The 27,978-nt window shown below is 34.3% G+C and overlaps 1 protein-coding gene across 9 annotated transcripts in view; it reads left to right on the forward strand.

Moving 5' to 3' along the window:
• Nucleotides 1-27,978, forward strand: part of NSD3 (nuclear receptor binding SET domain protein 3) — a 171,317-nt gene that overhangs the window by 65,259 nt on the left and 78,080 nt on the right. For all 9 annotated transcript variants that reach the window (XM_077144165.1, XM_077144170.1, XM_077144169.1 and 6 more), the window contains 6 exons: nucleotides 3,616-4,334; nucleotides 12,840-12,911; nucleotides 13,338-13,500; nucleotides 17,186-17,340; nucleotides 19,045-19,560; nucleotides 23,054-23,180. In XM_077144165.1, coding sequence (XP_077000280.1) covers nucleotides 3,660-4,334; nucleotides 12,840-12,911; nucleotides 13,338-13,500; nucleotides 17,186-17,340; nucleotides 19,045-19,560; nucleotides 23,054-23,180 — 1,708 coding nt within the window. In that variant the 5' untranslated portion in view covers nucleotides 3,616-3,659. The remainder of the gene's footprint in view (nucleotides 1-3,615; nucleotides 4,335-12,839; nucleotides 12,912-13,337; nucleotides 13,501-17,185; nucleotides 17,341-19,044; nucleotides 19,561-23,053; nucleotides 23,181-27,978) is intronic.

A 27,978-nucleotide genomic window follows, 5' to 3' on the forward strand; every position in this document is an offset into this window, starting at 1 on the left:
AGCTGTGGCAGCAGGTCAGTGTTAAGCCTTCATGGATTGGGGGCAGATGTGACCCTTCTGTGCAGGTCCGCACTTTCTCAGCTGGGAAGTGGGGCTGAGGGCTGTGACACATGCGCAGTTCTAGGACTGCTGTAACATGTAGTTCCCAGAGGTGAATGATGTGATTGGAGCCCCATGCGCATGCCTGGGCCTGGGAGTGCTATAAACAGATGTGCTGAGCTCAGGGAGGGCAGTGTAAAGCTGTGTGACACTATGGGTTGGGGCAGGGGTAGCCTAGGTATGGAGGTTAGTGCCTGCAACCTTAATGCACTGGTAACAGCCTGCAGGGAATAGGGAGGGGGAGGTAGTGCTTGGGAGGGTTGTAGGAGAGGTGGGTTGGGCTGCACTTGGTGTTTTAGAGAATTTTAAAACATTGCCTTCTTATGTAGGCCAATTAGGTGATATTTCAATTCTTAAACTATGTATAGGGAAATGAGTCCTACAACATTTATCAGCACTAGCAGTATCAATGTTGGTTAGAAGCACAAGCTCTAGAACCAGACTGCCCAGGTTGATTCTTAATTCTACCAGTTAATTACCAGCCGTATGCACTTGGGTAAGTCATTTAAGCTCTCAATGCCTCTATTTACCCACCTGTAAATGGAAATAATATTAATATCTATATTAGTTTGTAAGCTGCTGGAATGCAATATATCAGAAATGGAATGACTTTTGTAAAGGGAATTTAATAAGCTAAAAGTTTACAGTTCTCAGCCTATAAAAATGTCTAAACAAAGGCATCCAAGGAAAGATACCTTAATTCAAGAAAGGTTGGTGGGTCAGGAACACCTCTGTATGCTGGAAAGTCACATGGCTGTCATCTGCCTGTCCCTTACTCCTGGGCTCCATTGCTTTCAACCTCTGTTCCTATGGGGGTTCCTCACTTTGCTTCTCTGGGTCTGGCTTGCATCTCTTGGCTTCCCTTGGCTCTTTCCAGATTGTGATTTGCTTGACATCTCATGGTGACATCTGCTGGGCTCCAAGCATCTCCAAATATCTGTCTCTGTTCTCTGAAGCAACTGTTCTCCAGGCTTCTACATCTGCTCCCTCTTTTGGCTCTGCCAGCTCTGCTCTGAAGTTTCTGCTAATTCTCTCTCTCTCTCTCTCTCTGTTGGCTCTGTCATTTCTGAGGTTTCTCCAAAATGTTTCCCCCTTTAAAGATGCTAGTAAACTAATCAAGACCTACCTGGAATGACTTGAGTCACATCTCCATCTAATTAAAAGGCCACACCCACAATTGGGCATCACGTCCTTTTGGAGAAAATTTAATCAAAAGTTTCTACCCTACAGTATTGAATCAGGATTAAAAGAAATGCCTGTTCCCACAAGAGTGGATTAGGATTAAAACATGGCTTTTCTGGGGTACATAATATTTTCAAACCCACATAGTATCTAACTGAAGGTCATTGGGAGGATTGAATGTGTTATTTGCAAAGTACTGAGAATGGTACCTGGTACATATTAAGCACCATTTAAGTGTTAGTGGTGGTTACTATAGAATTGTTAGTTGTTACATTGCCAGAAACCAAGGGATACAGTACGTGCCAACAGAAACAAATTCTTCTCTCAGTACAGATAGCTGAGGAAAGTGGAGGTGGTATAGTGATAAAAGCCAGGGGCTTTAGAGTCAGACATGCTTGGATTCAAAATCTACTCCTACCACTTCTTTGCTTTGTGGTTTAAGCAGGCCACACAACCTGTCTGATGCTCCGTGTCTTTTACCTATGAATCAGGAATCACAGTACCTATCTTGGAGAGCTGTAATGAGGATTAAATGAGGTAATTTATAAAGTGCCTGGCCCAGATTAGATGTTAGACAATAAGAATGCTCTTATCTCTATCTCTTCCCCGCATTTCACTACAGAGCAGTACATGAAATTTGATTTCTTATATACTTTCTTATTCATTTGTTTGCAGTTTTAGAAATTCTAAAATTCTTTGTATTTACTAACAGCAGAATAAATAACAGTTGTTTATTTTAATATGCTATGGAAAGTGTATTGCCAGTTTTTGGTTTCCCCATTCCTTTGCTGTTTTGGATAACTTGTTTTATCGCTATTGTAAATCCTATTAGGAGACACCAATTGCGATTCATAGAGTTGAAATGGGCTGTAGCATCAGAATCCATCTTCACAGTATTCCAGGCAGCTTAGAACCAGTTAATCAGAGTTGATACAGTAATGAAAGCCTATGTGTCCTGTCTGCCTTTCTAGTAGAAATGTTTATGGAATTGTCAAAATAGTATCAGGACTGTCCATTAATCCTCTGTCTTGGGATGGAGACTTGTCAAATCCCTATTTGTATATATATATATCCTATTTATAAGATAGGGCAGTCCTGGAGCATTTCTATATTCTATGTTATTATTTTATTCTATACTATATAAGTATTTGTTGTAACGCTATTATATAGCATAGGCATCATTAGAAATATTCTAGCAGAGTAATGTCTTTCTAAGAGAGTAACACGGTGATTACCAACCAACAGTGTGCATCAGAGTCATCTGGAGTGTAATCTTAAAATACTTATACTCCATGCTTTGGCCCAGAGTCACCAAATTAGAGTCTTCAGGAGATGGACCTTGATGTGCATTTTGTAAAAGTGCCCCAGATGGTTCTGCTGTACATATATCACTGGTTAAAAACAACTAGATACTGGCAAGAGTGCGGAGAATCAGACAACATTATACACTATTGGTATGCGTGTAAATTGATGTAGTATAGTTTTGCAGTATATAGCAAAATTTCCAATTTGTCCTATAGGAATAATATATGCATAAAGATGTAGTTTTATGTAGATCTGTTTATAATATCAAACTATTGTGATCAACTAAATGCTTATCAGTATACAAATAGTTAAATACATTATGGTAGATATTTATCACAGTTTATTATGCGGCAACTTGAAGAATGAAGTCTGTATGAAGTGTACATATACAGGGTGATGTAGAAAGATATCTAGGATATATTAAGTTAAATAAGTCATAAAATAAACCCTATTTAATTTTATTTTGTATGTAGATATATGTAGAGAAATATTTGAAAAAATATTCACCAGAGTACTTGTGATTACCTATGGCACAGAAGAGTTGGAATGTGGTGGGAAGAGAGGAGGAGGTCTTTTTATTTGTGTGCATTTAAAATTTTTGTAGTAAGAGCTTTCTATTTTTGAAATTTGAAAGGAACCACTGGACAAAACATGAATGATTCAAAAGGAAGCTCATACAGAATTGAATTTATGTGCGTCACAAAACTGCTTATTTTGCAAATACCAGTTTTAACTTGAGAAACAGAAAGGAATGTCAAAACAATTTTGCATTTTTGCAAAGAAGATAACATTTTGTTGCCAAAGTTGTTTGTTAAAGTGATTGAGAGCTTCAGATAAACACTCAAATTAAAAAGTATATGCTCCGTGTCAAAATTATATTGTCTACCTGTTTTAGAAATATTTGGTGTCTATACACATCTGGATGTGAAAATCGGGTTTAGAACATCTTAATTTAGTCCTTTTTCAGTTGATTAACCTCTAGTCTTTGGAGATATTAACACCTTTTAATCCCTTGTTTTAAAATTTTAGGCCCGATGAGAGAAAGGGAAAGTTAAGGATGCTGGAGCAGAACAATGGATTTCTCTTTCTCTTTCATGCAAGGGATCATGGGAAACACAATTCAGCAACCACCTCAACTCATTGACTCCGCCAACATCCGTCAGGAGGATGCCTTTGATAACAACAGTGACATTGTTGAAGATGGTGGACAAACACCTTATGAAGCTACCTTGCAACAAGGCTTTCCGTACCCACCTACAACAGAAGATCTTCCTCCACTCACAAATGGATATCTACCATCAGTCAGCATGTATGAAACTCAAACCAAATACCAGTCATATAATCAGTATCCCAACGGGTCAGCCAATGGCTTTGGTGCAGTTAGAAACTTTAGCCCCACTGACTATTATCACTCAGAAATTCCAAACACAAGACCACATGAAATTCTGGAAAAACCTTCCCCTCCACAGCCACCGCCCCCTCCTTCAGTACCACAAACTGTGATTCCAAAGAAGACTGGCTCGCCTGAAATTAAACTAAAAATAACCAAAACTATCCAGAATGGCAGGGAATTGTTTGAGTCTTCCCTTTGTGGAGACCTTTTAAATGAAGTACAGGCAAGTGAGCACACAAAGTCAAAGCACGAAAGCAGAAAAGAAAAGAGGAAAAAAAGTAATAAGCATGACTCATCTAGATCTGAAGAGCGCAAGTCACACAAAATCCCCAAATTAGAACCAGAGGAACAAAATGTAAGTTAAAACATCTTTCTTGAAAATTGCGTATTCTTACACATTTTATTGGAAATCTAAGAGATCTTTTCAGTTTTTACCTTTTAAAATATAAATATTTCTGATAACTTCTTATAATCCCCAGCAAGGTGCTTGGAATATTATCATAGGTGCTGAGTTAATAGGTGCTTGTTAAATAAATGAACAGACATCATTAGAGTGAAATGCCATGTTAAGTATCTTCTTATGTTTCTTTGTCCTGATAGTCTCAGTTATTTTTTTATTTACCTGTAATATACAGGATTTTGAAGATGAAGATGAAAGGCAAAGAAGATGGCTGATTATATTATATAATTTATTATTATATAATAATATTATATATTTATTATTATATATAATATTATATATTTATTATATAATAATATGTATTTATTATTATATATATGTAATATTATATATAATATTATTATATAGTAATAAATATGTTTTTCACTGTTTTAGACTAATTCATTTGCTAGTAGAGCTGAGATTTAACACTCATTGCTACTATGTTTGCTGCAAAATAATGTGAAGTAATGGAGGAACTCATTAAAATCAGAGTTAATATTCATATAATGATTAAAACTTTAGGTGGAATTTTTGTAAAAGCTATCATTCCTAGGCAATTTTAAAATTCATACTGCTGAATTTTAAGTTATATGACGTGTATTGTGGATGTTTCCTAGATATCAACTTGGGAAGACACTAATATTTATTTTAATTAAAATTATTTAATTTTAACTTACTATTTTACTGCTTATTTTAACTATATTTTATAAAATTATAATTTATTTTTGTGAACAGTCGCCTGCTTTTTTATCTGGTATGCCTGAATAAGTTAATTTGTTACCTTCTGTTCAAAGAAATCTTTCTAACTCACCTTTTCTTTAGTGGCTAGACTCCCTTATTTCATACAATTCAAATGTGATCTTTTTCTGTAGTGAAGGTTACAGTGGTTCTAGATTCTCACGAGTCCTGGTGTGACATTTCAACATGTTTTCTCATTTCCAACAGTTTTCATATTTAGTCATTTAACAAATACTGATTGAGTACCTACTACATGTTAGGCACTGTTCTAGAAATTGAAGGTATGTCAGTGCATGAAGTAAAGATGCCTGCTCTCAAGGTGCTTATATTCTAGTGAGAGGAGTCAGACAATATATACACACATAGATACACATACACACGTATATACATACATAAGTTCAGAGTGTTATGTGCAGTGAAGAAAATAAATCTGGTAAGGAGATAAAGGGTAAACCAGAGACTCTTCAGCTTGTCTATTATCTTTTTGTTTGTTTTTAAATTGTGAAATATATATATACAAAAAAGCAAGAGATTTCCAAGTACGTTTTGACAAGTAGTTACAGATTTTGAAGTTTGATGTGGGTTACAGTTTCTTGATTTTTCATTTTTTCTTCTAGCCGCTATTGTATCAGTATAATGATTCAGCAGTCATACTCATTTGTTAAATCCTTTCTTCTCTATTATACTCCTTCTCTTTAAATAACATATATACATAAAATCAGTAACATATATACATAAAATCAATAAATTTCAAAATATATCGCAACCATTAGTTGTAGAACAGATTTCAGGGTTTGGTATGAGTTACAGTTCCATAATTTTAGATTTTTATTTCTAGCTACTCTAAGGTACTGGAGGCTAAAAGAAATATCAGTGTAATGATTCAGCACTCATACTCATTTGTTAAACCTGACCTTCTCTGTATAACTCCACCCTCACCTTTGATCTTTCTCCCACTCTTTAGGGGTATTTGGGCTATGCCCATTCTAACTTTTTCATATTGTTGATAAGATGGGATAGGGGGATGACCTAGTTGATGTTTTGGAAGGGCTGGTGCCTCTGCATTTCAGGATTTATCTGGCCCAGGGACCCATCTGGAGGTTGTAGGTTTTGGAAAGTTACCCTAGAGTATGGAACCTTTGTAGAATCTTATAATGCCCTAGGTATTCTTTGAAATTGACAGGAATGGCTTTGGTTGGAGTTTGGCAAGTTACGATAGATAGCATGTCTAACTGAAGCATACGTAAGAGTGACTCCAGAGTAGCCTCTCCACTCTATTTGAACTCTCTCAGCCACCGATATCTTATTTGTTACACTTCTTTTCCCCCTTTTGGTTAGGATAGCATTGTTGATCCCATGGTACCAGGGCCAGGCTCATCACTGGGGGTCATCTACCATTCTTCTGGTATCTTTTTTCTCTTTTCCTTCTGGTATCTTTTGTATCTAAAATGAAGGATTTGGAATGAAATGACCTCTGAAATGTGTTTCAGTTTCTTATGTTGGTTGTTAAATACCCTCCACAGGACCTAGTTCATGTAGTATCTTACATGCATTTTATGGGTAAGTGAGTAAATAGAAGGTGGAAAATTAATTTTATATATTGCAAATACATTCGTTGTAACATTCCTTTCCTAGACCTGCAGTGAAAAGTTATATGATGCACTATGACCCTTGGGAAGTGCAAAAAAAAAAAAATGCATAAAACTTAAATTTGGTTTTAGTTAATTTGAGAATGGCCTATCTTGATTTTGCTCTAGAGAATGTGACAAATAGGAGCATATCCAGTTTTGCTTATTAGACTAGAATTTTTGCCTTTATTGATAAAGTTAGTTAAAAATATATCTCAAAGTAGAAAAGGGGTTAGAAGCAGTTAGAGACAGGATAAAACAGAATGTTTATTTTTCATATGTGCTTTCTGCTTTATTAGAATATGGGGGGAAAAATCAATGCAATGATGTTTGTAGTAGTCGCAGCGCAATGAGATTTTAAAGCCTATTCTTTCTTTGATGGACATTTGTTATGCCTGACTATGTCAGTCAACCTTCAGTTAACTGATGTGTCCAGGATTAGGAAGTTTAAATATAATTTAGGAGTTTTAGTTCATTTTTTTAGTGAATTTTGCTGGGCATAATTTGATGTTTGATTGTTTAGGATCTTACAGTATCATGGAGTAAAGGAACATCAATTTTGGTTGAAGGTATAGATAGATGTAGAAAGTAGTATTGATTGCGTTGAATATTATTAAGACTGTTGCCTGAAAGTTGGGTTTGGGATGGGGGTGAGGGGCAGGAATCTATGTTTTTTTCTTATCTGCCTGTTTCTCTCATCCCTCTACCCCACCGTCCTCCCCTGTCTTACAAAGAAGTAAAATCATTTCTTTTTTTTTTTTTAATTTTTTTTTTGGCATGGGCAGGCTCCAGGAATCGAACCCAGGTCTCTGGAATGGTAGGCGAGAACTCTGCCACTGAGCCACCATTGCCCACCCAAGAACTAAGGTCCTTAATTTGATTTTTGATAAATTGAAATGTTATCATACATGGTAGGGGAGGGTAGTTGTAAACAAGAGATGGCTGCTTTAAAAATTGTACTTCACTCGGACAAGGGAACATTATAGCCAGACCTCCGAAGAACCTTGCTCATTGTTGGTGTTGTGATTTGTTAACTATACAGGTGACTTGTGATGTGCACAAATTAATCTCTGTTGTAACCTTATATATTTTTAATTAGGTTTGCTTGACTTGAACAATATCTACACTGCTTCTTTTAGGGCAGTTAGTTGTTTTAAGTGTGTTAATTTTTGATACCCTTGTGCCTCCTAGTTGTCACTGGGGGTCCGAACTTTTGGTGGTCAGCAGTACAGAGGGTGTAGAACATGAAGAAGCTCAGATAAGAGTCTGTTGACTCCACCAGACAGTCGTCCTCCCCCAGATGGCTCAGGGAAGCATAATGGAAACGGTGTGTCTGGTAAAACAGTTTGAAGTGATTGTCCTAGGCTCTTCTTTGAGCAAACAAAATCTCTTCTGAAATAATGCACTTTACAATTTCACTTGCTATGTTTTTTTCTTAATACTTGAACAACAGGTTTCTTCTCTCAACTCTGAGTAGCTTTGGCCTTCTAAAGAGTGGTGTTATTTGAAACAACCTAAGTATATCCTCTCAACAAGAAAAATGTGTCCAAACATCTAGGGAGTAGGAGACCTGAAATCACTACTGAAATTGTATAATTTGTAAAGCTGCTTTAGCTGTTTTTCCTCCCACCAAATTAGAAACATGTGGAAATGTTTCTGCATTTCTTTCTCCTTGGCAGGTGTAATGCTTCAGGCATGCGAGTAGAGTATAGACTATTCAAACTTTGATCTTCCACCAGCAGTTCAGTGGACCTATCAGGGAAGGTTCATTAACTCTTAGCTTGCCATTTCCACTTATAAAAAGCCAAACTAAAGATGTCTCATTAACACTAAATTACAGGTTATATTTAGTTCTCTAGTCTCAGAATATTAGGCCTTAAAATTCTTAGAAACTGTTCATATGTAACATGTTCCCTTTGTATAAAGTTTTTTAGTTTTTAAGAATATGAGCGTAACAGTTATTCAGAGAGTAAAAGAGTAATGCATGAAAAATATATTGCCTTTAAAATTTTCTTTCCACTTCTAATAGTTACCTGAGCCTTTTGTTCTTGTAGGGAATATGCTTTTCCTTAATGTTTTTGAAAAAATTTTTAGGTGATGTTATTAAGGGTTTGAGATTCTGCCAGATTTCATGCATATTTTATTCTTAATCTCTTTTTTAAAAGGAATATTTAGTAAAATGTAAGTTATTTTAGCTGCTCTCATTCATGTATATTTTTTTCCTGTTTAAGGAGCTTATTGTGATCCTTTCCTGGAAAATAGGTTTTTCCATGTGGCATCAACTAAAACTGTAAAAAAAATGGTATATATCCATGAAACTGTAAGTTTAAAATTATGATGAACTGAACAGTAAGGAGAGCTAACTTACTGTCATCTTTTTTTCTGATGCTTTTTCTTCCTAACAAAGCCAACAGTATTAGCACCAATAAAGGTGTCTTCTGTCCCTGCTTGATTTTTAATGGTTTAAACTTGCTTCTGTCCTTTGAACAAATGAAAGAAAATGGATTTATACCCAGGACTATTTTTTTTTGTTGGCATTTTTTGATTCCTTGTTTTTCTTGATTCTAAGCTTTTGACTTCCATTGACCATTTCTTCTTAAAAACGTCTCACCTTCTTAATCGGTGTATTTGATACTATGCTATTTCTTAGTTTATTCTCTTACCTTTCTTTTGAGGTAAAGTCATAGATTTCTAAATGCCTACCATTTGTATCTATTTGTTTATACATTAGCATTTTTAGCAAAATATTTTTATTGATAAAACAACATACTAATATTCTTAACATGCACAAACATGCCATACATGATGTACAATCAGTGGCTCACAATATCATCACATAGTTGTGTATTCATCACCATGATCACTTTTTAGAACATTTCCATCACTCCAGAAGAAGAAATAAAATGAAAAACTCATACATACCATAACTTTTCCCCTTCCTCTCATTGACTACTGGTATTTCCGTCTACCCAATTTATTTTAACTATTGTCCCCCCTATTATTTATTGTTTTTATCCATATTTTTTTATCCATCTGTCCATACCCTAGATAAAGGGAGCATCAGACACAAAGTTTTCACAATCACACAGTCACATTGTAAAAGTACATTAGCATTTTTTACAACATATGTTCCCCTTCTATCATTGCAATGGCCTTATTTAACTTCTTTTTCCTTCTCTTATTTATGTAGTCTTGAAAGCTTAGAACAGATATTCCTGGGCTTCTTTCTCTCACTTGCTCCTACTTTCCTTTTAAATTGATTGTCCTGAAAAATTTGGTCCTATGAAACTGATTTTAATAGTGCTTCAAACTTGGCCTGAAGAAAACACCAAAAATCTGGAACAAATTGAAAAACAAAAATAGATAAGACACTTGAACAATAAAAGGGTTTTTAAGGAAAACTCTGTCTTTAACCCAGAAAGGTAAAAATGTAAACCAATTTCAGATCAGTTCTTACAGTAGTTGGATTCTGTATAATAAAGATTAGTCAATCTTTATCTTTCTGCCCTCAAAAAGACCCATACATGAAGACTGAATGTGTGGTGGAGGATGACTCGCTTTCTTAGCTGCATATGTGTTTCCTCAAGTGACCTTGTCTTCCTGTTGTAGCTTGGTTAGAATGAGAAGCTTAGAAAGGACTTGGCTGAAGCTGCATCTGTACACTAAAGTGGTTACCAAATAGACCTATCCAAATCTGAACAGTATTTATAAACTACCTTATTAATACTAATGATAAGGGGAGAAATCTTCACTTGAACATAGATTTTTTTGTTCCTTAAATTGCTCAGTGTAGTGTCCTGTTAGATTCATTGTACCACCACAGAAGTATCTGACAGTTAATTTTGTGCCTGTCAACAAGTTGAACTACCTTCTTTCACCTGAGCTACTGTAGTAATCTAAATAAACTGCTTCCACACTTGATCCCTTCTAAAATACTCTCCACGTAACAGCCAGCATGATCTTTTAAAAGCATAAATTGATGCATGTTACTCCTCTGCCTAAACCTCTTCAGTGGCTTTTCATTGCACTTAAAATAAAAATCCAAACACTTTTGACATGTATTACAAGGCCATCATAATTTAGCCTACCTCTAGATTATCTACCTCTCTCAGGCCATATCCTTTCTCCTCCTTGGAAGAAGTTAGATTAGTACTAATGGACTTCTTAAAATTTTTACCTTTTTAAATCCCAAGGGCCTCACACATGGTACTTCCTCTTCCTGACTTTCTCTTTTTACCAGGCTAACTCCTCTTCCTTTGATTCTCTGATCATGATTTACTTTCTCAGAGAAGTCTTTCCTGACCTTCATAGCTAAAATTAGACACACACCCCTCCCCCATTATTTCTCTTCATGGCACTTACTTTGTGAGTGTATGTTTATTTGCTTTTTATTTGTTTAATGTCCATCTTTCCTACTCAGTCCGGGTCTCCCACATGGCAGGCAAGTATTCTACCAGTGAACAAACCGTGCACCCCCATATTTTGAATTTTGATAGATACTTCCAACCTTCTTCCCTGAAGGGTTGTAGAAGTTCGTTTTCTAATCACATATTTGTAGGTTTTCTGGTTAGAAAAGTTATGTAATGTTTATGTCAACAATTTGACAAATATAGAAAAGCACCAAGAAAATAAAAATCACTTATTCTGTTACCTGGTTATAATCTTTTATATCCTCCAGTTTTTTTTTTCTATGTGCATAAATTCTTTTTCCACGATTGAAATGTGGTATACAAACTGCTTTGCAGTTTGTTATTTTCATAAAACATTGTATTATTTTCCCATGCCATTTAAACATTTATATTATTCCACAATTTAATTGTTCCCTGATTTATTTAACCAGTTCTACATTTTTGGACACTTAGATTGTTTTTAATATTCTGCTCTCATAAGTGTATAAGAGGCATATCTTGATACATATTTTTATACTCTTCTCAATATCTTTTCCACATGTTTCCACAATAATTTTTTATTATTATTTTAATTTTTAACTTTTTTATTGTATAGTATAACATATATACAAAACAAAGAAATAAAAAAAAATAATAGTTTCAAAGCACTCTTCAGCAAGTAGTTACAGAACAGATCCCAGTTTGTCATGGGCTACCATATAATCCTCTCATATTTTTCCTTCTAGCTGCTTCAGAATATAGGAGGCTGGAAGGCTTAAATATTTTTTTATTGGCACAATTGACTTTTTTTCCTTCTTTTTTTGTGAAAAATAACATATATACAAAAACTATAAATTTCAAAGCACAGCACCGTAATTAGTTGTAGAACATATTTCAATTTTACAGGGGTTACAATCTCACAATTTTAGGTTTTTACTTCTAGCTACTCTAAAATACTGGAGACTAAAAGAGATATCAGTTTAATGATTCAGCATTCATATTCATTTGTTAAATCCTGTCTTTTCTGTAGAACTCCACCATCACCTTTGATCTTTCCATCCCTCTCTTTAGGGGTGTTTGGGCTATGGCGATTCTAAATTTTTCATATTGGAAGGGTTTGTCACTAATGGGGTAGGGAGATGGAACTATCTGATGTTCTGGAGAGGCTGGGCTAGGTGTCAGGACTTGTCTGGACCAAGGACCCATTGAGGTTGTAAGTTTCAGGAAAGTTACTCTAGTGCATGGAATACTTTCCACATGTATTCTTAGAACTACATTTCTGGGTCATAGAGTATGAAAATTTAAGACTTTGCATATACATTGCCTAAATTGCTTTCCAGAAAAGTTCCAAGTTGCATCTTGGAATATATGGATATCTCAGGGTATCCATATTTCTGTACTTTGATAGGTAAAAAAAGTTCAGAAATTAGGCTTTAAAAGTAATGAAGCAAGAAATGGGTGGTAATGCTATGGAGTGGAATGGAAAATGAATGTTAAGACATACTGTCATATACAACATAAGTTTATTCTTACTCCTTACACTGTGCAGTTAATAAATGCTCTTTATTCTGTTTGCTGTTTAGTTTTCTTTGATTGTTTTTGTATATGTCATTATTCTTGGTTTGCTGACATTTTATTCCACTTATTTATACCCTTTCACTTAGAGACCAAATGAGAGGGTTGACATTGTTTCAGAAAAAACAAGAGAAGATCCAGTACCAAAAGAGGAAACCCCAGTGAGTTGCTTTATTGAATATTGTCTAGCTAAATATCATCTAACAAGGTATAAGCAGAGTGATTAAATAGCAATACATTGTGTAATTACAGTTCCATATTTCTTTATTTCAGAAGTTATACTGAAATAAATCTTGGTGCTGGTTTAAGCGATAGTCTCAGTGAAGTATTTTCTTTTTCAAAACCATCACCACTTTTTATTGGTCATGTGAATTTTCAAGATACCTTATCAACAATTTTGAACAGAAACCACAATCCTATCTTTGATATTTGGGGTAGGGGTTAATAATTTTTCCCTCCTTCCTTCCCTTCTAGCTATGGGTAACAGGATCAAAGAAAATTATAATTGAAGATGAATTTTACATTGTTTGCATAGCTTCTTTTTTAAAAATTTCTTTTTGATGAAGCTTTATGACCTTTTCCTGTAGGTTCAGCCAAAATTATCTTCCATACCATCAACAGAACTGTCCACTGGTGTTAAGTTCCAGGTTGGCGATCTTGTTTGGTCTAAAGTGGGAACCTATCCTTGGTGGCCTTGTATGGTTTCAAGTGATCCCCAGCTTGAGGTTCATACCAAAATTAACACAAGAGGTAAGAAAAAGACAGTAAGTAAATATTAAGTAAAACGTTTAAAATAAAGAAAAGTGAATTTTAAATGTGTTGAATATAAGAACACATACATAATACATACTCTGACACAAAAATATACATAACTTTATCCATTTTCAGTAACCAATGAGATTATTATAGTCATCTTAACTGACAGAGCACCTCTACAACTGATTAACATCTTGCATTTGTTTATAATTTCTTTCACACCTTTTTTTTAAGACCATATCTTACTGACCTTTCATATATCTAAAATAAAGTAGATGGTTTAATGTTAAGATGTATTAAATGAGCTTAATAGGTATTTGGGCCGAGCTTTCTTTGACCATTTTTACATCATCATTGACTCTTATGGGTGGTGACTTTTTGCCCAAAAAAGTGCTGTTCATCCTTTTAAACTTTGCAAAATGCATTTTTCTTCCTCCACTTCATTTTTGGCAAGTCAGATTTGTGACAGAATTAGCCATATCTATATCTCTTGTGCTATACATCCAGGAATACACCCAGGTAAAGCAGTCTAGTTTGACCATTATCTCCTTGTCATTATAACCTGCTGATTAAAGTTTTTTGGGGGAGCTGGAAGCATCAATGGGGCAGAAGTAAAAAAGCCAACATTGTTGAATATTTACTTTTGTTCAAGGTACTGTATTGAGCAATTTCATATATTTTTTTATGTAGTCCTCATGTCAGCAATACTATAAAGTAGGAGTTGTTATTGCCTTTAGATTTCAGATAAATAAGTAGGGTCTTATAGAAATCTTATTCCATAATCTCAGCTCTTAAACTCCAGTTTGTCAAAGGGAAAATAGTTGAATTCACCCTGTCATAATTTACAGAGATTGAGAGAGGCAGTCCTACTCCCTTCATATATATATTAAGAGTGTTGGACTAGTACTCTCTGAATACCTTCTAGCTCTTATAATCTATGGATTTATGAGTGGGTGAAAAAAGGGAAAATGATTTCCCAAGAGGGCCATGCCTTCTTAGATAAAATAATTCATTTCTATATCTGGGCCTCCAAAACTCTCTAGGAAATTCTATCATGTAAATGTTGTGGCTCTTCAATTCTTCTCCCTTAGAAAAGCATCCTTTTGCAATTATATAAAGGGTTTCACATTAATTGCTTTCTGAAAAGTTGCTAATTTCAGCTTTTTTTATGGGACACAATTGAAGGCATAATTTATGCTTCATTGTGTGTCAAAGGAATATTTTAGTTTTATTAATTAACCTAAATTGGTCTGGTACCCCCTAGGCAATCTCCTTCTACTTTAGTGATGGAGTCTTGCAGTCGTCATCACAATCTAATTTTGGATTATTTTCATCACCCCTAAAGAGAAATTCTGTATGTATTAGCAGTCATCTCCCATTCCCCACACTTCAGCCCTAGGCAACCACTAATCTATTTTCTGTTTCTATAGATTTGCCTGTTCTAGATGTCTCCTCTAAATGAAATCAAATAATATGTGTCCTTTTGTGTCTGGCTTCTTCAGCTTACTATGTTTTTGAGGTTCATCCATGTTGTAGCATGTATCAGTCAGTACATCATACCATTTTATTGCTACGTAATATTCCATTGTATGGATATGCAGTATAGTTTTAAGTGAAGTAATTTCTGACAGTTTTCTGAAAAAAAAACACTGCATAAAGCTTAACTTTGATGATTATAATACACATGATACCTTTGAAACATTTGTGTTGCTTTTTGTCTAAACAACTTTAAAAAAATATATTGATTATATATAGTAATCATTGGTTTCTATATGTTATTAATATTATTATTAGTCAAATTCTTAGCATTTAAAAACATATTTAACAGTTTTCACACATAAAGACGTAATTCTTTGTAAGAGTATGTTGAAGCATGTTCTGGATCACATTTCTATTTTAAGTTGTATTTCACTATTTAGATCTCATATTAAACCTAAAAAGTTAAAAATTATATTGCTTTTTCTACTTATAAAAATATTATATGCTCATTGGGGAAAAGTCAAGTTTTATAAAAATATATATGGAAGAAGGTAACAGGTGCCCATATTCTCATCTGCCAGATACATAATTACCATTAATAGTTGGAGGTAATTTTTTTCTTTATGCCTATTGTAATAGGTAATACAATAGATAATGTCATAAAGATTTTACTGAAAGTTTTAAATGGTGTTACCTGATACTTCTTATTACTTTTAACCTTGGCAAGAATTTTTAAAGTTTAAAAACGAGATGTTTTTATCTTTGCATTCTTTTTCTTATATAAAAAATATCCTCAACATTTTTCTAACCAAGTTGTGTATGATGTGTCTGTGTGTATGTGTGTTTGTCTCTTCTGATAGACTGTTTTACATAGGAAATTTAACTGGTTTTAAAAGAGTTCCCCCAATAATCTCCTATTAATGTTTAAAAAATTTAAACATTGTTAAATCCAAGATACAATAGCTATCCTAACTAGGTTAGTTCAATTTAAGCCTATAGCCACGTTTTTCTAGAGTTAGGGTCTGCTTGTCTTTGTCTACATGAATTATTCTGGATTCCCTGGGAAGACAAATTCCTACATTTCTCTCTTGAATTGATTTTTTTTTCTCTAGAAGAGCACTTTTTAAACTATCTGTGATAAAAGACCGGTTTTTGCTTGTTTTTTAAAATTGCCAATCAACTATGGACCAGTGCTTCTATAAAGTACAATAAAACTTAATTATATTAGGAAATTGAAAGTTTCCCTTAGCCCCCCAAAAAACAGATTATGACTCTTGATGTCACAGCAAAGTCAGAGTGGTCTCACAGTTCTCTCAACTTCTGTACTTTGCTGCACGCTGGCTTGTTCTGCAAACCACACTTTTAGAGTAACACTGCTCTAGAGCAGCAGCTCTCAAATGCTTTTACTCATTTGAGGACCTCAAAGCCCCTTTTACTTTTAAAATTTGAGGACTCCAAATAGCCTTTGTTTATGTCAGTTATATCTATTACTATTTATTTTAATTTAGAAATTAAAGCTGAGAAAATTTTTAAATATTTACTAATTCATTTAATATAACCATTATATGATATTCATAAGTTAAATATTTTCTCAAACAAAAAAAATATTAGGAAGAATAGCATTGTTTTACGTTTTCAAACATCTTTAACGTCAGGCAAAGCTGGACCCTCATATCTGCTTCTACATTCACTGTTCTGATTCATTGTTTTGGTTGACATATATGAAAATAATCTGGCCTTACACAGATGTGTGATTGGAAAAGGAAAGATTATATTAATAGCCTTTCATAAAATTGTGGGTATTTTTCTTTGATATTGCATCAAAACTCAAAAAGTGGTAGGTTCTTATAAGTTAGTTGCAATGTGAACTCTGAAATCTTATCCATGAACTTTTTGTACTTTGTTAACATAAAGATCCACTTGCACTCTGAGTGGATCTCTTACCTTGCGTGATTTTGTAACATTCATTGGTCACATTAGAAAATGTTGGTTTACTGAGTCATGTTGACTCTCTTATAGATTTTTTTGAAGTTACATTTGTAATGTCACAACTTACTTCATCCACAAAGTCTTTGGTAATTGAGAACTGGCAAGCTCATAGTGGCAGATATAAATTTTCCAAAATTCAAATTTTTGCTTTTTTGACAAAGCATATGTAGATACCAATTCTGAGGTGGTTAATAAGAATTTTTATTTGCAGGTGCCCGGGAGTACCACGTTCAGTTTTTTAGTAATCAGCCAGAGAGAGCATGGGTTCATGAAAAGCGAGTACGGGAATATAAAGGTCATAAGCAGTATGAAGAGTTACTGGCTGAAGCAACCAAACAAGCCAGCAATCACTCTGAGAAACAGAAGGTAACTGACAGCATGTTAATATTATCAGTCTACTGTGATTTTAAAGGACTTAGACGTTTAGAAGAATTTTTCATAGCTGAAACCAAACAATTGTTAGAATGATTTATTTTACTCCTCTAAGATCAGTTTTAATAATTTATTGTAAGTACATCAGTAAGCTTCATGTCACATAAACAACGTTATAGTACTATTAAAAACTTACTTGGTTAATAGAATGTTGGATTTTCTTGTAAATTGAATTACTATGCATAAATCTGCTAGTGAAATAGGGATTTGCCAGGGTTTTTTAAAATCACTTTTCCTATTGCAGCATCTTTCCGTAATTCCTTTTGAGTCTTATTTAGCAAAATTATTGTATAAAAATAAGGTTTTTGAAGTCTATGAGCATTTTCTGTGAGCCAGGCATTGTTTTATGCATTTATAAACAAACTATTTAATCTTGACAATAACCTGTAAGGTAGGTACTATTATTCCTGTTCCTCTACATGAAGAAGCAGGCCCAGAAAGCTTATGTAACTGATCCAACCAAGGTCACCCAAGGGGTGGAATCAGGATGAAATGAAGAATGTGATGTGGTCGTGAATATTTTAGAGTTTTTACATGAACTCTTGATTATCTGTTTGGTTGAGATTTTGTGGGTTTGTTTTTTGTTGTTGCTGCTGCTGTTATAAACCATTCTACTTCATTCAACAGATATTTTAACAAGCATCTCCTATATGACAGTGGTTAAGATTTTTAAGCTCAACTAATGTTAGTGTGGGTCTCTTGTGATTTAGAGGTTTGTCTTATTTTTATACTTTAGAAGTTAAATTTTATCACAGAATATTTTGATAAATTTTATCACAGGAGATTTTGATCATTTTATCAGACTTTTTACAGATCAGAGATTTTACAGATTTTATCAGTGTCCAGTGTATATTATACCATCTCATAGTTTCATTAGCTAATATCTGGTCATCTCAATTGAAACCCCTGGATAATTCATAATTGCTTTGGTCATCTCACACACCTTTATTCAAGTCAAAACTTTCTTGCTTTTTCAATTCATAGTCTTCTGCTCAACCCTGAACATAGAGACCTGTAGAAATTGTGATTCACATTGATTTGTTCTCTCATGCATGCCTAGGTTCCTGTCTTGTATTTCATTTGATCCTCAGGACTCTCTCCTTTCACTTTATTCTGTCCCCTTTTGCATTATGGTACAAACTAGTAGCATAGCTTCAAATGCTGGCTCTCTGTCATTTGGCTCAGTTGTGATCTCTCTAGCACTCCTGACTTTTACTTCTTTCCCCTTTACTCCTTTCCTCTAGATATGGAAGAGAAATGGGAGCTTTGACGTATCATTTCTAATGTTAGTAATCATTCCTGTATTTGGATCTTTTTTCCTTTTGCCCCCTTTATTGCTAGCTTTATTGTAACTATGAGATGTAAAGAAGGATGACTCCTTCTCTTTTGGTGGAACTTGCCCAGCAGAGTGGTCAACAAAGGAGGGGTATATAAATGGGAGTATACCTTCATGTCATCTGATAGTAATATTAATTTATCAGAGTTATGGAGATAGGGCATTTCATTTATTTGACCGAAAAACTGAAGATATTTATGTATATTCCTATAAAGGTAACAATCACATAGGAAATTCATATTTGTTTATTTGTACCTATTAGATTAAAGTGTCTCCAAACATGTCTGTATCTTTTTTTAAAGATTCGGAAACCCCGACCTCAGAGAGAACGTGCTCAATGGGATATTGGTATTGCCCATGCAGAGAAAGCTTTGAAAATGACCCGAGAAGAAAGAATAGAGCAGTATACCTTTATCTATATTGATAAACAGCCTGAGGAGGCTTTATCTCAAGCAAAAAAGAATATTGCCTCCAAAGCCGAAGTTAAAAAAACCCGAAGACCAAGATCTGTGCTGAACAGTCAGCCAGAGCAGACCAATGCAGGGGAGGTGGCCTCCTCACTGTCAAATATTGAGATTCGGAGACACAGCCAGAGGCGACACACAAGTGTGGAAGAGGAAGAGCCACCTCCAGTTAAAATTGCCTGGAAGACAGCAGCAGCAAGGAAGTCTTTACCAGCCTCCATTACCATGCACAAAGGGGGTCTGGATTTACAGAAGTGTAATATGTCTCCAGTTGTGAAAATCGAGCAAGTGTTTGCTCTTCAAAATGCTACAGGAGATGGGAAATTTATCGACCAATTTGTTTATTCAACGAAGGTACCCTTTTTTTTCTTGTTTTGTTTTGGTGTGGGTTGGGGTGAGGGTTACTTAATAAATAGTAAACTTGGCATTAAAAAAACAAAACAAAACACAGGGGCATAATCTAAATACCCCTGGTATCCACTGCATTTGAAATGTAGTCAGTTTATTCTGTTTAAGATGGGGCAAAAAAGACATGGGCAAAAAAAAGACTGTTTTTTTTCTTCTTTTCGTTATTTTTTTCTCTTTCACAATATCCCCATCTGTACTAGATTAATCTTGAGCTGTGCAGCCAAATTTGAGTTTAGCTCCCTTAAGTGTGGAAAAAACTAGGCACTTTGCCTGCTTCTAGTTTATATAATTACTTTTACTTAGTTGCAGATTTTGCTTCTTATAGTCATAATTTTGTCAGTTATCTAAGTTAACCATTTTTATAAAGCCACTTTGATAATCGTACCTGCTGACCTATTTGGTTGCATCAGCTATTTTGTTGGGCTCATGTTGAATTGGGTACCTAACTGCAATTTAGAGAAATTCCTGAGCTGTTTGTTCTGTAACAATTATCTGTGGTGATCCTTTGGGTAATGCAGTGAAAATATAGCCGCTTTGGGTGACGGTATCTGTCACTCAGCCCTGGGCCTCAATTCTTAACATTGATAATATTTATTCCCTTTATTTTTTCACCATCCTGCCACAGTTTTGGGTTTGTGAATTAGGTTTAGTGGTACCACATGGATATGTATTTATTTGTATTTATAAGCACAAAAACAAATTTTTTGCTTCTTTTCCTTAGTATAGTCATATGTACATTAAAGTAATTAAATTAAGGTGTGCCTCATTAGTAACATATTTTCTTGCTATAGGTTTAGGCTTACTTACCTGGAAAAACTTGGTATAGTCACTGCTTGGTTCTCCTCATAGCTTTGAATAGCAAATGATGCTTTGCGTCTTTTTTTAATTCATTTTGACTGGCAATCTTCGAGCCATTTTTTTTTATTGTGGAAAATAATATATATACAAAAAAAGCAATAAATTTCGAAGCACACCTCAAAAATAGTTACAGAACACATTTCAGAATTTGGTATGGGTACAGTTCTACAGTTTTAGGTTTTTTTCCTTCTAGCTGCTCCAAGACATTGCAATGAGACTAAAAGAAAATATCAATATAATGACAATACTCATTTGCTAAATCCTGTCTTGTCTGTTACAACTCCACCTTCTCCTTTGATGTTTCTCCCACTGTTTTAGGGGTATTTGGGCTATTCCCATGTTAACTTTTTCATGTTGAAAGGGGCTGTCAATAATATGGGATGGGGGCTAAAATGAGCTGAGACTCAGCATCAAGGGATTGAGAAAATCTTCTCAACCAAAAGGGGGAAGAGTGAAATGATACAAAGTGTCAATGGCTGAGAGATTCCAAACAGAGTCAAGAGGGTATCCTGGAGGTTATTCTTATGCATTAAGTGGATATCACCTTGTTAGTCAAGATGTGATGGAGAGGCTGGAGGGAACTGCCTGAAAATGTAGAGCTGTGTTCCAGTCGCTATGTTTCTTGAAGATGATTGTGTGATGATACAGCTTTCACAATGTGACTGTGTGATTGTGAAAACCTTGTGTCTGATGCTCCTTTTATCTACCTTATCAACAGACAAGTAAAACATATGGAATAAAAATAAATAATAGGGGAATAAATGTTAAAATAAATTTATTTTGAAATGCTAGTGATCAATGAAAGGGAGGGGTAAGGGGTATGGTATGTATAAATTTTTTTTCTGTTTTCGTTTTCTTTCTTTTTCTGAATAGATGCAAATGTTCTAGAAATGATCATGATGATGAATATGCAGCTATGTAAAGATATTGTGAATTACTGATTATATATGTAGAATGGAATGATCAAAATAGGAATGTTTGCATTTGTTTGGTGTTTTTTGGTATTTAAAAAAGTAAAATAAAATAAAATAAAAAAACAAGTAAAACAAACAAAAACAATAAGTAAGTCTGAAATTTGTAACTCATACGAAACTTTGAAATCTGTTCTATAACTAATTGTTGTGGTGTGCTTTGAAATTTATTGCTTTTTTGTATATGTATTATTTTTCACAATTAAAAAATGTTTTTAATTAAAAAAAATAATAATATGGGATGGGGGATGAAATTAGTTGATATTCTGGAGATGCCGGCCCCTTTGCGTTTCAGGACTTATTTGGCCTAGGAACCCATTTGGAGGTTATAGGTTTTTGAAAAGTAATCATAGTGCATGGAACTTTGTAAATCTCAGATACAGCCCTAGATGTTCTTTAGGGTTGGCAGGAATGGTTTTGGTTTGGGGGTTGGCAAACTATGACAAATAGCAATATTTAGTTGAAGTTTGCCTAAGAGTAGCTCCAGAGTAGTCTCCCAACTCTATTTGAACTCTGTCAGCCACTGATACCTTATTTGTTATAATTTTTTTCCCTCTTTTGGTCAGGAAGGCATTGTCAACCCATGGTACACTCCAGGCTTATCCCTGGGAGTCGTATCCCACGTTACCAGGAGACTTTCATCCCTGGATGTCGTGTCCCATGTAGTGGGGGGGGGGGGGGTAATGATTTTACTTGCAGAGTTGAGCTTAGAGAGAGAGAGAGAGAGAGAGAGAGAGAGGCCACATCTGAGCAACAAAAGAGGTCCTCTGGAAGTAATTCTTAGGCATAACTATGGGTAGGCTAAGCTTCTCTGCTACATAAATAGGATTCATAAGAGCAAGCCTCAAGGTAAAGGGCTTGGCTTATTTGACTTGGGAGTCCCTAATGTTTGAGACAGTATCATTGGTTTCCCCAGTGGTAAAGTCTAATAGTTCCTTATTTTTCTTGGAGCAACTTTTATTTGCTTCTGGATGTACAAATCAAATGTTGTGATCATCTCCACCCCCCAGAGAGTGCTATTTAAAGGAATTCTGAGATTAAGCTGATTTTTTAAAACTGAAGGTTTAATATATATTTATAAATTGCTCCTTTGCTTCTAAATCATTGGGTAAAAATGCCTACAGTGTGACAGAGCTGTAATTGTACCTGCCTTCTATGTGTTCTACATTGCTTATTGGGTAAGCATTTTGGTCACCATGAATAGCATATTTCTGTAACTAAGGATATTCATGTCTCACAAGATGTGGGGACATTTATATGTGGAGTGGAGTGCCTTTACCAAGTAAAAATGTCACTTGGTGTGATATGGGTAAAAGAAGAGACTTTTCAGAACTAGAAAACATTTTGTTTTTGACAGGAAATTAGGTTCATTTTTAGTGATACTCATCGTCTGGACCTCGATAGATTGTTTTTTCTCCCACATGACTTTAACCTGACGACTTAAAAAATTTTTTTCTGATACTGGATAGATAAATAACTGGGCAAGATAAATTAACTGCAATCAAGGACCATATGAAAGTCAAGCAAATTATCATTTTAAGCTACCTTTATAAGTCAATGATGCCATTTGCCTGGTAATCACCTCTTTTTTACTTTGCCTTTTTTTAAAGGGAATTGGTAACAAAACAGAAATAAGTGTCAGGGGACAAGACAGGCTTGTAATTTCTACACCAAACCAGAGAAGTGAAAAGGCAACTCAGAATATATCATCTCCTGAAGCAACATCTGGTCCTACAGGTTGGTATGAATGAAGAATTTATAGATCTATTTTGAGAGTCATAGTTTGTGCTGTAATTGTTCTAGCTATGTTCATAAGAAACCTGTAGTTGTCAAAAACCAAATTATATTATGGGATGATAAAATAGAGTTTCGAGGGGTGTTGTTACTGTTAATGACAGCTATTAGGGTATAACCATGAAAGTGGGTGGCAGAATTGGGGGGTGACAGATAAGAAGTGCAGTTTCTTTTGGGGATAATGAAAATGTTCTAAAATTGTGGTGATGGATGCACAACTATGAATATTCTAAAAGCCATTGAATTGTACACTGTAAGTGTGTGAATTGTATGGTATGTGATTTACATCTCAAGCTGTTCTTAAAAATCAAAAATAAAATTATAAAAGCAGTTAATTCAGTAGGAAAGGATTTGAGTTAGTGACTAGAGAGCTGTATTCATAGTAATATTTTTTTTCTACACGATTTCAGTAACAAGATGGTTCCATAATTAAATAGCTATGACATCTAAACAGTTGTTAATAAGTACACTAGTTGATTATCTCTTTGCATGAGAATAACAACTTTACTTTTACAGCACTGCTAACACATCCTTACTGTATATCCACTATCCCTCCTGGAAACAAAGTGGCAGATGCCAGTGCTCTTTTCATTATTCTAGGTGTGGCACATGTTAGTAGCTGGCTGTTCTGGGGCCTCATTGTACCATCATTATCTCTTCTCTGATTAACAGATACCATGAATTGAAAATCAAGCTATGTTATATTTATTTAAATTGAAAATGCCTTTATTTAGCAAAGTTGTACCTTAAGAATATTCAAGGGGGAAAAAAAAGAATATTCAAGGTAATTTTTATTAAGAGATGACACCGTAAGAATCTTATAGGTTTAGCTGGGCTGTGTGTCTGATTTATTTAATAGTATTACACCAATGTTATTTCTGTTTCATGTAATGCTGCTTCATATGGCCATCAAGGAAAGAATTAGTGGTCATTTGGAGTCTTAAGGTTAGAAAAGAGGTTCAATTTTTTTTTTCTTTTAAAAAAACTTTTTAGAATATAAGAAGAGATGCCAGATAATTTTCTGGAGGTTTAAAATCCTAAAACCTAAGGTATTAATCTTGAATCAGTAGTAACTCAGGTAAATATGTGATTAAGTGATACCAAGGGGTAAGATTTTTTGTAAGGGAAATCTTGAATAAAATTCTAATTAATATGAGAGCTAAATAAAAACAATCACTGCCTAGGAAAGGACTTGAAGTAGCTTTCTTTAAAAAAAAAAGTGATGGGGGCTACAACAGGATGGTAGAAAGGTGGCAGAAGAGATGGGGTATATATTGAAGGAATATATTAAACAGTATACTTTTATCCATAATTGAGTTGGGGAAGAAAGCCAAATTAAAGGGAGGAAGGAGTAGAAAAGTCCAAATTTGCAACTTGTACCATTTGAAAATATTGTATGTGATGGTTAAGTTCATGTGTCAACTTGGTATAAAAGCTGAAATAATAATGTTGAAGGAATGAATAAATGAACTTAAAAAGATTTTATATTAATTAGCCATAATTGTTTTAATCTTTGAATTTTAAAAGAATGGCCTGAGCTTTCCATAGTTAATTATATCAGTTTTGTTATATTCTTTACACAAACCTGTTGGTAATTTGTCTGAATATAAGTAGGATACCTATATTAGGAGAATCTTTAATTAAGCATCTACTTTCTCCTAATCAAGAAGAAAATAAATTCTTCATATAGAACATTAAACTGATATTAACTCAGATATTGTATTTTTATTTTAAAGGAGCTTGTTTTTGTTTGTTCTTCCACTCAGCTCCTGAGAGTTTTATTTTTATATAGTCTTTTAATTGTAAGATTTAAGTTCTGTGATTTTTTTTTTTTTTTTTTTGGTAATTGGAATATTATGAGTCTTTATATTTGGAAAAAGCCTAGTTTTTCCTCAGGCAGGCATATATAATTAAGGTTGTAAATTAAAATTGAACCTTAATTTAGGGATGGGTACTCTAAAGCTGTGACCTTGGTTTAAATTTGGTTACCAACTGTGGTTGAGATCTGAAAATGACCATCTTGCTTTTTGTGAAAATAACTTGAGTAGAAAAAGATAGGAGAGAGATTTGTTCTCCTTTTAGAAACCAGTTGCATCATTGCCTCAATTGGTCTTAACTACTTAAGAAGAATTCTTGAGCCTTTTCTTAGTAAATTTAGGGGATACATAAAATATGTGGCACTGCCACATGTTTCTGTGGTTTAAAGAATTATATTTGTGTTTAATTTCTGAGATAGTTTCCATATCCAGAGATGTTCACACTTCTCTTTTAGGACATGAACATATTTTTTAGTGGTGTTAAATGTAGTAGAAGTTTATTCTTTGGTTAGCTTTCAGAATAATTTTAAGAAGTCATGTTGCCTTATTTTGTAAATGATTGTAGATCAAATCTCATATGCACTTGATGAAATAATATTGTATCCTCAGAGCAAGTGAAGCGTTTTGTTTGTTTTTAAGCAGGTCCATTTTCACTTTCTTATTCTTCTCTGGTAGGTACTTGAATACTGATGAGTATGCAAAGTATGGATTTCTGAATCCTCAGATTTGTGTGTGAGAGTAGAGTATCTATTGCCTTAGTAACATTTTCATCAGTGTAAGGAAAAGATTGAGAGTAAAGGAAGGAGCCAACACCTTTATCTGACGTCTTTGCTAGAAATGGATGAGCCACAGTTCAGAAACATATTATTATCAAGTTACCCATCTCTCTCCCCAAGACTGAGTAGTGGGATCCTTTTTTGTTTTTGCTCTGAACTAAGCTAAGGGAAGCCAATTATACATAGCCAAAGGCAATGAAACTAGAAAATATGGCAATATGAAAAGCTTTGTTGAAATCTTTTCTGTCTGGTTTTATAGGAGGTTTTAGCAGCTTCCTCCTGTGGCAACTGAAAGGTGATTTTTATCTAGGGAGAACCATTTATCTGCTTCAAGCACTGTAAAGATGGAGAACAACTGCAACTAAGATGTCATTCCTTCTCAGTGTTACAGGATGAAATCATTCTTGACATAGTATTCTTTCAAATTGTGGTATTCAATCTTAAGTTTTATCCTTTCCATAAATGTAGTCCATGTGAGTTTTTTTTATTTTAACTTCTCTCTCTCTCTCTCTTTTTTTTTTTTTTTTTTTTTTTTGCATGGGCAGGCACCGGGAACCGGGAATCAAACCTGGGTCTTCGGCATGGCAGAAGAGAACTCTGCCTGCTGAGCCACCATGGCCCGCCCTGCTTTTTTTTTTTTTTGTATGCTGTACGATGGGGTCACATTTCATTCTTTTCCATGTTATTATCCCATTATTGCAGCATCATTTATTGAACATTTTGTTTTGTTCTTGGAATGCACAGGTTGGGAATCGACCCAGGTCTCCACACGGCAGGCAAGAATTCTACCACTGAACTACCCATCTTCTAGTTACTTTTAAAGAGTTTTACTATTTAAAAATCTTAATAGTTTCTTGTTTTACCATTTAATATGAAAAGCTTGATAATTTGCTTTAACTGATTTTCCATGACTAATTCTTTCTAAAGTAAAGCAAGTCATTTAATAGTCGGCTTAATTATGAGGTTTTGGGTCACATTATTTTGCCTTTTCTGATTTTTCCCTTTGGTTATTAGTAATTATAATAATAGCAAAAATTTATGTAAGTGCTAACTATGTATCAAGCATTGTTAAGTATTTTACATGTAGAATTAATTTAATCCATTTGTTAAAATGTAAAAATCTGTAGAACTAATTGAATTTTGAACCAATCATTACTAATATCAGCTGGCTAATAAAGTCATTCTCATCCATCCCTTCAATGTTTTTTTTTTTACCTAACGTTTACCTGTCTCTAAAACTAAGCTGTCTCTGCTGTTTTATTTTATACTTTTAAAAAATCCAGCCTCCCTTTATTTCTATAATTTAGAGTCCTTTGTGAATACCAGTTTCAGATTATCAGCCTTTACATTTTTAAAAAAATTTTCATTAATATTTTAAAATATATTTTTATTGGGCACTGCAACACTGGCTCAGTGGCAGAATACTTGCCTGCCATGCCGGAGACCCAGGTTCAATTCCTGGAGCCTTCCCATGCCAAAAAAAGAAAAAATTCTATTGACAAATCTTCACACACATGCAGTCCACTGGTGTACAATCAGTGGGACTCACAATATCATCACATAGTTGTGTTTCATCACCATGATCATTTTTAGAACATTTGTATTACTCCAGAAAAAGAAATAAAAAGAAAAAACTCATACATACCATACCCCTTATCCCTCTCTCATTGACCACTAGTACTTCAGTCTACCCACTTTATTTTACCTCTTACCCCCCCTATTATTTATTTATTTTTTATCCATATTGTTTTTTACTTATCTGTCCATACCCTGGATAAAAGGAGCATCAGACACAAGGTTTTCACAATAATTCAGTTACATTGTAAAATCTCTATCATTATACAATCATCTTCAAAAATCAAGGCTTCTAGAGCCCAGCTCAACAGTTTCAGGTACTTCCCTCTAACCGCTCCAATACACCATACACTGAAAAGATATATCTGTATAATGCATACGAATAACTTCCAGACAACCTGTCGACTCTGAAATCTCTCAGACACTGAAACTTTATTTTGTCTCATTTCTCTCTTCCCCCTTTTGGTCAAGAAGTCAGCCTTTACAGTATGATTTTTAAAAATTTTTTGTGTTCCAAAAGCAATGGGTAAGAAAAGCAAGGAATTTGGTTAAGTCTTAATTATATAACTGTCA

This window comes from Tamandua tetradactyla, chromosome 26, assembly GCF_023851605.1.
Source record: "Tamandua tetradactyla isolate mTamTet1 chromosome 26, mTamTet1.pri, whole genome shotgun sequence".
Taxonomy (NCBI): Eukaryota; Metazoa; Chordata; class Mammalia; order Pilosa; family Myrmecophagidae; genus Tamandua; species Tamandua tetradactyla.